This window comes from Cebus imitator, unplaced genomic scaffold, assembly GCF_001604975.1.
Source record: "Cebus imitator isolate Cc_AM_T3 unplaced genomic scaffold, Cebus_imitator-1.0 Scaffold116, whole genome shotgun sequence".
Classification (NCBI taxonomy): Eukaryota; Metazoa; Chordata; class Mammalia; order Primates; family Cebidae; genus Cebus; species Cebus imitator.
Window position 1 is genome coordinate 97,139 of NW_016107431.1, and position 11,653 is coordinate 108,791.

General features: G+C 37.2%; 1 protein-coding gene across 2 annotated transcripts in view; it reads right to left on the reverse strand.

Annotated features, from left to right (window-relative positions):
* MAP3K7 (mitogen-activated protein kinase kinase kinase 7) overlaps positions 1 to 9,455 on the reverse strand; it is a 75,893-nt gene extending 66,438 nt beyond the window's left edge. For both annotated transcript variants that reach the window (XM_017538872.2, XM_017538873.2), the window contains exon 1: positions 8,919 to 9,455. In XM_017538872.2, the coding sequence (XP_017394361.1) occupies positions 8,919 to 9,290 (372 nt within the window). In that variant the 5' untranslated portion in view covers positions 9,291 to 9,455. The remainder of the gene's footprint in view (positions 1 to 8,918) is intronic.
* Between the last annotated feature and the right edge of the window lie 2,198 nt (positions 9,456 to 11,653).

Sequence of the window (11,653 nt, forward strand, 5' to 3'; positions counted from 1 at the left end):
AAAAAAGAGAGAAGGAATGGGCAAGAAATAGGAAGTAACAGTCAATATTGTAGCAGGAAAAGTAGGAGAGCATCAGAGAAGCCAAAAGGAAATGATGTTCCAGGAGGGAAGCAGATATAAGGAGAGTGAAATCATATGCCAGTGGCTCTAAAAGTGTGGTCTCTGGTTCAGACTCATCAACATCACCTGAAAATTTATAAGATATAAATTATCAGGCTGCAACCCAGAATTACTGAGTCTGATGGTAGGGCCAAACAATCCATGTTTTATCAAGCCCTCCAGGTAGTTTCAATGTTTGAAAACGACTGCATTAGGCCAATCATTAACAACATAATAAGGCAAGATATTTCAGTGGAAGCCATCACACAGACCAGAGAGCCCTCCCTTGCTGTTGATACTATTTATGGAAGCTTTCCACAGCACCCAGATGTCATCTTGGGCAGAAGAAAGAAAAAAGGAAAATCCTCATGAGGGAAGGCTGAATTTTGAAATAACTGAATTTGAAATAACTGAAATAATCTTGAATTTTCTGAGTAAAAGAGTTAAAAGAGATAAGTTTTACATTGAAATTATCCTTGTGGCAAGATTAAATGCTTTTCTCTATTGAGTTGAAAAGAGGAATGACTTATAATTGCAGTTATAGAAAAACAGTTACATTTCTGAACTTTTCAAAAACAAGTAAGAAATAGAGACAGGTTTTTTTTTTGAGATAGGGTCTCACTCTGTCGCCCATGCTGGAGTGCAGTGGCATGATCTCGGCTCACTGCAGCCTCTGCCTCTCTGTTTCAAGCAATTCTCTTGCCTCAGTTCACACAAAAGTAGCTGGGATTACAGGCATGCACTACCATACCCAGCTAATTTTTGTATTTTTAGTAGAGACAGGATTTTGCCATGTTGCGCAGGCTGGTCTTGAACTCCTGAGCTCAAGAGATCTGCCCACGTTGGCCTCCCAAAGTACTAGGATTACAGGCATGAGCCACTGAACCACTGCTCCTGGTCAGAGACAGGAGATTTGAGCTTTAAACAAAAAAGAGAGTATAAGCATATATCCATAAGAGTAGAAGATAGAATAATTAGATGATATACAGTATACAACTGGTAAAGTTGTTTCATGCTATATTTTGCTCTTCCTCCCCCACTCTGACATTAGCTCTCCAAGGGAGCAAGTCTGAATGGGAATTAGAGGCGGTAGAAGGTGCTATGTAGCTTGAAAAAAGCTTCCCAGGGCATTCCAACTTACTTTTCATCCCTTTCTTCAAGAAATAAAGTTTTAAAGAAAAGCAATTTTATTATCTGTATAACGATAATGCAACCTTATATTTAACAATATATTACAGCTTGTAAAGCTCTTTCTTACAAATATGATGGAGTTTGAGTTTCACCATAAACCCATGAATATATAGGAGTTTTAATTCCCATTTTAGAGAGAAGAAAACCAAGGCTCCAAGAACTGAAGTTACCTATTCAAGGATCATGGTATTAGTAAATCAGAGTCAGCTTTCAGTTATGTTTCATGGTGCCAACAAAAGACGCCTGCCAGATACACACAGGACTTGGTCCAGTGCTTGGTACAGAGAAAAATGCTACTCAAAGGAAGCAAGTATGATACAACTAATAACAATCAATTTTTCAAAATATTATATTCAAATCAGACTTTTAGCTGTTTAGAAGGGGGTTTTAAAAAGCCCTAATCTCCTTTAAGAAAAAAGACTGAAGTTGGGTTAATAGAAGGCTTGTGTATAAAGGGCTTATGGTAGTCTCCAAAGATGGCTGTCAACAATCCCTTCTCCGCCTGTCTCTGCTTAAGAGTTCCATTTTAGTTTCCTTCACTGATTGTTTCTTCCTCTGTCCAAATCTCAGATGCTGACACTTTCCAGGGTTCTGACCTTGGCCCTTTTCTTTCTGAATCTGTTCTCTAATCTTATGGCTTCATACTCTCAAATCTCTCCCATTCAGGTCTTCTGCCCAAGCTCAAGATATATTTAAAACTGCCTTTGAGACTCAGGGGTCCCACAAGCTTCTTAAGTTCAATATGTCAAATACTGACTCCATTATCTGTCCCTCACTTGTGCATACTGTAGTTTACCTGAACTTAGTTAAGTAGATTTACAGATATTATCTCATTTTACTTAAGTCAGTCCTCACATTTTAGAAAGGTTTAATTTAGAAAGTACTTACTGCAATTTGAGTCATGATCAATTGATAGTATGGAACCACACCTTAAGCTTTGATAATCACTCTTTCATCTCCCATTATTAAAAAACATCTATTTTATACACACACACTGAAAACTGTGAGTATACAAAATAGAGAATGTTTTGTTTTACCAGTGGGAGACAGACAAAACAAAACAAAAAAATGTAGATACCAGCGCTAACAGGACACGCTAGTTAAGAAAGTTCATTACTGTCTGCAATTTAGCTCTCTCAGGCTATGTGAAACAGCACTCCACTGACTGGGGAAAATCTTACATGTATACAGATTTTAAAAATCTATCATATATACTTAAGAAGATGTTTCAAATACAAGTATCTTGGTAACAAATTTATTTATTGTATTCATCGGGAACATAAAAGAGTGAAGATCAGATAGATATGTAATAATAATATGACTGGACTTCAAAGGCCAAGACTAAAAACACATAAGGAGATGATGTACATTATTAAATAAGGAGTGAGCCAATGTTACAAACTACAGAAAGCAAATTTGATGTTTTTCTTGACATATGGTAGATCAACAGAAAAAAGTGGCATAGATGACTGCTCTTGAGACATACCGGCAACTGAGGTAAACAATGAAAAAACTTAATATTCAAGTTATAAAACAAAGAAAGCAAGCCACTTTTTATTTACTATCAAATTTCTAGTCTACACTACTCACAAATCAAACATGCTTTTTGGATTGTATTCTTTTCTGATTAATATAGTTTATTTGACACACTGTAATTAACATTAAGGTTTTCCATTTTTAAAAATTTTTTAGAGAGACAGGGTCTCACTACGTTGCCCAGGCTGGTCTCAAACTCCTGGCCTCATACAATCTCTCATCTTAGCCTCCCCAAGTGTTGGGATTACAGGTGTGAGCCACTGCACCTGGCCCAACATTGTTTTAATTGACAGTTTTTTCCCCAAAGCTGAACTTTTATCAAAAGGGTAAAAAAGAGAACATAACAAGTTACAAATAACTCCCCGATTATACACATCCAACTAAGATGGTGACCTACAAATTAATATTTCAGATATTCTTCATAATCCTTTATAAAAAACAGAGGAATGCTAAAAGGACTTTGGTCTTAAAAGGGAGGTGAATTTGTAAATATTTCCTTCTAAATTTATGAATGTTTTCTAAATCAAAATGTTTTTGATTAATTACTTTATGATAAACATTTCTCCCCCTATGGTTGAATCCTCTTTGAGTCTACAATTTTAGTCTCATACAATTAAGTAGATTTAAATTTAATTTCTTAATAAAAAAATAGAAGAATGAATATTTCCATGCAATTATTATTGAAAGGCACAAAAACCAAAATCAGGTTTTGTGTGTATGTGTGCTATTTTTAAAGAAAGTAATTCCTTTAAAAATTAATTTCTTTATGATGTAAGATGACTCCATTCCTTCAGACGTGTCAGGTTAAAGAAAACAACCAAACACACACCCAACTTAACTAAATGAAAAAGGATGGATGCCTTTGTGCTCTTAATTATTATTAAATAACTCTTTTAATTGTTCCCAATTCATGTTATTTTTAGTTCAGTGACTATAGCTGTCAGTTTTGTTTGGCCCTGTTTTATGAACTATCTGAATGGACCCCTGGTGATGCAGCCATTGTCTGGCTAGAAATGCGGAAGATGACAGAACAAGCATAGATCACACATTTATTAGTTAGGACTTAGAGCGTCCAACGATGTCAGAACTTCAATATCTATTAATAAACTGTGGCAGAGTAGAACTGCCATCTGCTGACAAGATGGATTCGATAACATAAAAGTAAAGCTTTGATTATTCAAACTTTCTTCTGAATTTTTCATGCAGTCTTTTAATACCTGCCACAATACATCTCACCCATTTACTAGACTTTTATTTCAAATAATATGCTCATGTTATCTTTCAAGCTACACACGCATAATACAAAAATTATCTCTGTACCTCTCTTAACTATAGAAATTCCAGATTTCTACTGAAATCAGTGGTCACTCAGTTTCACATGAAAGAATGTATTGATTATTTTGGGTATCCATAATTAAATAGTGACTAACAAATCTATGTACTCAGTTTGTTTAGACCACTATAAATTAGGTTTTTCTCTAATACCAATTTCCCATATATTTATAACCTAATCCTACAAAATACACATAACTGTTGAAGTTCTATGGTAGTATATTTTAGCTTTTAAAAGAAAACCTTTGTGTGTTTCCTTAACAAAGCTGAAGAATATATATGGATGCTGCAGTAATTGTATGTGTCCAATACTGTAGCCTTGCTCCTACACTATAGTTGAGGTCAGCCCCATGAGTCTCCCTTTTCAAGAGCAACCATTGTAAATAGGGTCTTTTTAGCACTCTGTAGTAAAGACCTACCATACATGGCTTACTTACAGCATCTGGCCCTTTACAGCATCTTTTATCCTGCTAAACAAAAGTATCTGCTAATTATAATGGAATCAACATTAAAATAAGACTCAGATCTCATTTCTAATGTGCTGCCTTAGCCAAATCACATAACTTAGCTCCTGTTTAATCACATGTAATATAAGAGAACAAAATGGGCATTTAATTCTCATGATTATGCTATGATAATTTCATGTACTCATTGAACAAATACAGAGAACCTTCTAGGTCCCAGGCATTAAGTTTATAAAAGTGAATAAGGCACCTTACATTTTGCTGAAGGAGAGACATAACTTCAGTTACTGTTAAGAACCATGAAAGATAATAGAAAGGACAAAGATCTAGGTTGCTCAGGGAATGCTTCTCTAATTAATAACATTTGAGGTGGGACTTGATTGGTGAGGAGTCAGTCATCTGAAGTTCTAAGGAAACAGCACTTCAGGCAGAGGAACAATTGCAAACAAAATTCATCTTAGTGACTTTCCCAACCCATGATGGGCACTTTATTCAAAACCTAGTTTAAAACTTGTCCCTACTCAATGGAACCTTCTGTGATTAACTCTATTTTCAAATTATGGCTTAAGTGTTCAATTTACACTATATTCACAGTTTTAAATTTGTGGTCTATAGTTAACTGTTCTGTGTCACTCCAGTCTCTATAGTTAACTGTTCTGTGTTACTCAAGTCTCATACTAAGACATTTTAAGGAGATAATCCTAGGATTCTTTTTTTTTTTTTTGAGACAGTCTCACTCTGTTGTCTAGGCTAGAGTACAGTGGCATGATCTCAGCTTACTGCAATCTTTAGTTCCTGGGTTCAAAATGATTCTCATGCCTCAGCCACCCGAGTAGCTGGGATTACAGGCATGTGCCACCACACCCAGCTAATTTTTGCATTTTTAGTAGTGATGGGGTTTCTCTGTGTTGGCCAGGCTGGTCTTGAACTCCTGACATCAAGTGATCTGCCCACATTGGCCCTCCAAAGTGCTGGAATTACTGGTGTGAGACACCATGCCAGGCCCTATTCATCTTTTATAGTACCTCAGAGTATTAGGTACAGATGAGAATGTTCATTAAATGCTCAGGACCAACTACACTAAAAAGGAAATCAGTATTTTGTTTCCCCTTTCCCATATTAGGTTTGGTTATAGAGTACTTCAGACAGAACTGCAGTGACATTGTAAATCCAGTGGAAAGGGCAACTGACTCACAAGTGAGAAATCTCAAATTCAGTTCTCAGCTTTACCATTTACTTAGGCATGTGGCTTCTGGCAAGTCAAACTCGATGACTCCTTGTCAATATCTGTAAACTGGGATATCATTTGTCCTGTCAACCCAGGATTAGTTGGTCACCAACAAAATGCTATAGGAGACCATGAAAATTGTCTTTGAAGAACTTCTAAGCTTACTTTAGAAAACAGTTAAATACTGGAAACAATGAATGTGTTTTCATTTTAGAACTGGAAAAGACCTTAAATTATCTTGTTCAATCCCTCATTTTACATAGGTAACCACAGGCCCAGAAAAACGTGGTGACTTGATCGAAGTTACAAAAATATATTATGGCAGAATCCGTAGAGCATATAAATTTTCTAATTTTCAGTCCAGAACACTTTCCATCATACCACCCTGTATAACACTTCTTGCAACCCACCCCTGATGTACATTCTTTTATTCCAACACACTCTATAGCCAGATCTAGATGGTAAAAACTAAATGACTTTAAGAAAGTACCTAGGCAGATTTCTGAGGCTGAGACCTTACCCAATTGGATAGCAGAATTGAATCTAAGAAGTGCCAACTAATACTACTGAGTTACAATATTAGAAATGCAAGATCAGCTGATGTCTTAGAAATATGTATCAACTAAAGGACTGCATATTTAGCCTGTGGTTGAGGTTTTTTTTTTTTTTTTAACTTTCTAGTTATATTGATATAATACAATTATATTGAGAAATACAAAATATGATTTTCTTAATTTAGAAGGTAATATTCTCATACAATATAAAATACTGAAAGCAACCTAAAATAGTTTTTGTTTCTGGCTATCTTCCTCTGTTATTTTACGCACAATTTTACTGGAAGTGTAATCTAAATTGACAAAGAGCTAACAAGTGTCCATGGTTCACCCTGGATTGTATAACATTGCTTTAATGTGTGCAAATGAAGATGACGGAAATTATGTAATGCTTTCAATATCAGAAGGGTCCAAATTCAACCTTCTATGCAAAAATGAACGAAGTATTAAAAACGAAAAGGAATAAAACAAAAAACCCAAATAACTGCCTACCATTAGAAAAAAAAAATTTTATCTATAAACAAAAACCTACTCCTTAGAAATGTCCTACATACACACACACCTCCACATACACACAAAGGTTGAAACATTATCTAAACTGAGAGAAGGGTCTTGGAAACACACAAACCTAACAAGAAGCACCAAGAAGCGAAACAGCTTAAGGAGAAAAGCATCAAAATGATAACTACCTGCTTAGTAACTTGTTTTTCCATGAATCAGGAATGTAAAAAGCCTTAGAAAGTAGCAAACAGAAACTAAGGTTTTAAGAACCAAATGAAGTTTGTGAAAGCATTTAGTAGACCATAAAGCACAAGTTATTATTATATAACAATTTGTAGTCTACAAGCATAGCAATTCACCACAGAGCAGACGCAAACACTTATTTAAAAACTGCAATTCTTGTATACTGACTCACTGAATTTTTATTCTTAAAAAAGAATATTAGCCATGAAAGCTGGATCAACTATCCACTTCTGGAAAAGGAATTTATCATAGCCTAAATGTAAAAAAAAAAAAAAAAAAAAAAAAAAAATACACTAAAAACATTTCTCCCTCTTTTCAGGTCTTCTTTTAGCCATTTGACCTTAAAGCAGGTCACATTTCCTCTCTGGAACTAGGTTTCCTAATATGTATCAGGCCCTGTGGTAGGTGTTTTGCATATAATGTCGAAGACTATGATCTGTTACGCAGATAAAATCAAACAGAATTTATTATCTCTTTCCTACAGTAAACTAAAATTTAAAGGAGTTGGGAAACTTGCCCCAAATCACACAGCTAATAAATGGTGTATCTGATGCACTAAACTTTCCTCTAATTCCAAAGACCTTGCTCTTCCCATCATATTATCTTGTAAAATAAGGATGTTCTCAATGATCTCTAAAGTTATTTTTTGTGATAAAAATACATATAATCCAGTAATCCACTACTCTTCCAAAACATGCACAGGAAAAAAATTTATTTGTTGAACATTATCTCACTACTTTGAACTTGCTGAATCTTAAAAATAATTTTACAATTTTAAAGTAGACACAACTTGTTGACAATCTATAGTATTTCACTAGGTTTTTCATGGGTATATAAAACGCAAAGTGCTTAAAAATAAAAAAAAAAAGGCAAATAAAAGGTAAGAGCTGGTATTTTAAACCAAAGTTTTTAACAAATTCTAGTGTCTTTAAAATATATATACGCATTTTTACTTTTCTAAATTTTATAGTCATTAGAACCTAATTTACCTCTCTGTTAATTTGAAAAGAAGCAATGCTTTAAAGTCACATTGAAATAACTGGTTCTAAAATAAATTACTGCAGAATAAAGAGAGGATATGGGTTTTCTGATAGCGATTTCTAGTCTAATGTTAATATTCTGATTGTCACTGTACATTCGTTATCTCTTCAGAGTATGCTACTTGAAACATATTTTGATCGTAGACCAGTCTATGTTACTTATGGTGAAATTTACCTACATTAACCCAACTGAAAGCCGAGCATTTAAATTGGAGAAATTGAAAACCAGTCGGTGCTGAGCACCATTTGGTGCTTATTAGACTTGATGATCTATTAATTTAACAAGCATTTATTGAGCACTCCCTACATGCTAGGCACTGAGGTAGAAGTCGAACATCATACAATCTTTGACCATTAAGAACATTACGGCCAGCGAACTGAAACTCCAGAACGGCTACGATCTTCGCTGAAACGACTACTTACAGATACGAGAACTGGTGGACAACAGTATCTCACCAGTTCATTCTCCTGTTTATCACCGGGATATCAAATCCAAAACCAAGAGTGACCAAGTGGGGGAAAAAAAAAGCTACTCCCGAACAGTTGAGCTCAGAGAGTAACTCCCACTCCCGCGTCACTGAGGGATGTGGGGTCTCCCGGGTGGACCCCGCAGGGTCCCGCGAATTAGAGGGTTCGGGGAGGCACCTTCAGAGCCAGGACCTCTGAGGCACAGGCAGAGGCGGGGTCGGGGCGGGCCGGGACCGGCGTCTACATGCCGGACCTCGCTCACCTCTTCCACCTCGATCTCCTTGTAGTCTATCTCTTCAAAGTTGAGGACCTGAGACGGGGCTTCGATCATCTCACCGGCCGAAGACGAGGAGGAGGAGGAGGCGGCTGAGGCTGTAGACATGATCCCTCGCGGCGCCCGGGGGGCCCGGGAACGGTGCCGCCCGGACAGTCCGGGTGAGACCCGTGCCCACCCGCCTCCGGACCGACCTTCAGCCTGGAGCCGCGCAGTCCTACCACCCGTCGGTCCGTGGCGGGTGTAGGGGCAGCAGCCACAGCCGTGTCCCGGCTCTGGCTCCGCTGCGTTTTCCGCTGCCGGGCTCCGCCCACTACACTTCCGGTTCCGGGCTGAAATCGGAAACAGGAGGCGGGCCATAAACTCTGGGGGAGGAGAGGGGAGGGGAAAATTTTGTGACTTGGAAAGAAAAGGAGGGACACGTTGGGGGTGGGGTGGAGTAAGCGAAGAAGCGAGCTTGGACCCTAGAACAAATTTCGCGAGACCTTTATTACAGGGCCTCAGCAACTGGATGGTAACGCGAGAGCTGACGCGTAACGTAATTAAAGTGCGCGAGCGGAAGTGGCGCGGAACATGACGCAAAATCAGTACGGTTGGTCCTTTAAGGACCAGCGGGAAAGATAAAACCTGGGGTTTCGTCTCTGCTGCGTGAAATGTGTTTTGGCCTGACTTCCTCTCCTTTTAGGTGCCTGCAGACAGGCAAGATGGTGTTGAATTGTGTTTTCGTGACGAAGCTTACCTTTAAGTTTCAGCCCTAAACTAGACCTGTTTCTTTAAGACGGCTTACGAAATGTATTTTCCGCAGTGTGGGATATGGAAGGAAGCAGTTGCACCTGTTACTTTGAGCTCGTCCCTGACACTATGAGAGATTCTAAAAGAGCGAATCAGCTTATGCAACATGAATAACTGTGGAGGTTGAGTGCTCACGAACAGAAATTAATATTTTGGTGTTCAAACTTTATATGAAGGAGGTGGATAAGATACTTATAATTTGGCGTGTTCATCTCAAGTTATGGATTACTAGTGCGAGGCACTGTTGCTTTAGATTGGTAAATGAATCATCAACAATCGTCTTGAAAATCAAATGTTTACATCTCCATTTTCAGGACTTGAGAAAATAGGCTCAGACTTTAAAGCAATTATGGTCCTCTGAAAGTGGATCAATCTTGTCCCCGAAACGGGCTGCATTACCCATGTTGTACTATCAGCACAAGTTTTAATTTTAAACTAACTGTTGAACTTTATTTAGTCCTTTTGACATAAAGCCTAACTGTGGAAAATTGGAGTTAGAAATGAAGATTTAAAGACCAAGGATGGATTCATGCTAATGTCAAATTCTAAATTTCAGTAAGAGACTGAAAGAGGGAAGTGAGGAAAATCGTTATTGGAATGTCACCAGAGGAAAGCTCTCCAATGAAGAAGAAGGCAACCAAGTATATGCTGTATAAAAAAGAATTATGTTAAACACAATTGGGATTGCAAATAGGTCATTGGATTTGACCATCAAGAAGTTACCAACTCCTGGGAAACATTCTGTCACTTTTTATCTTGTTCTAGTGACATGCAATGACAGTTTGATGAGTGGATAAAAAATGAAAGAATAATTTCACTGTACATACTCTCTTTTAATGATCTTACTTAAGGCCTTTGTTTCTCATACCATTTTTATAATGATGACTCCTAATCTCCCAATACTCAAGATTTTTCCTGAATTCTGGACCTATTGTACACCTCTATTTAGATATAACACCTAAACTTCAAGATACCACAGCAAATTCAAAAATTGTCACTCACCACAAATATATTCCTGAGTGCTTTTCTGTATCAGTTAAGGAACCCATCACCCAGTTGGTTGTCCAAAGGAGAAATCAGGGCATGTAAAATGATGTGTGGTGCACTGAAATCCAATAGAAGCAGATGTAATGTGTGGGACAGTCATTTTCACCTGTCATTCCTTTTACATGTCCAAACCAAAATGGTCACTTCTTACCTTCTGCTATAACTCTGCAGGGCCATATCTGATTTCCCTTTAACATCTTAATCTTAGTGCAGTGGATGCTGCCAAATGGGAACTCAATAAACCCTTATATATTCTGTACAAATGAATAGGTTTTGTCAGTTCTCCCTTTCCCTGGAACGTAAGATATGTTTCCTGTACTTTCAGCTTTGGATTGGAATCTTGATAAAGGGCTAATTACTACAGCCATGATGCAGTTCTCCTGCTTGATTTTTTTCCAAAATTTTATTACAAAAATGTCAAATATATGGAAAGATTGAAAGAATGTTATAATGAAAACCTGTATACTCACCACCAAGATTTACTATATTTGCTTTATGGTAATAGGCATATGTGCATCTCTCCCTCCATCCATACTTACATCCATCTACCATTTTGCTAGATGCATTTCAAAGTGAATTGATTACAACATTTTCAATATCTTGTACCCCATACTTCTGCTTCTATGTTTTATCCACTGATTTAGACTTCTGATGTTGATGCTAATCTAAAATAAATTTTTGTCCAAATTGCTTGCAGATTATTCTTTTTCTTTTGTCTGCCTGATGCCTTTTCCCTAGCTTCTGATAATAGATGGAAAATTTCAGCAGTGTTTACGTCTCTGGGTTTAGTAATCCCCAAGTTCTAATCCATGTCTTACATTCTGTGATTTGATTATGTGTGAGCTAGTAAATTGCCATTTCATGTAAGCTGGTCCAAGTTGTAT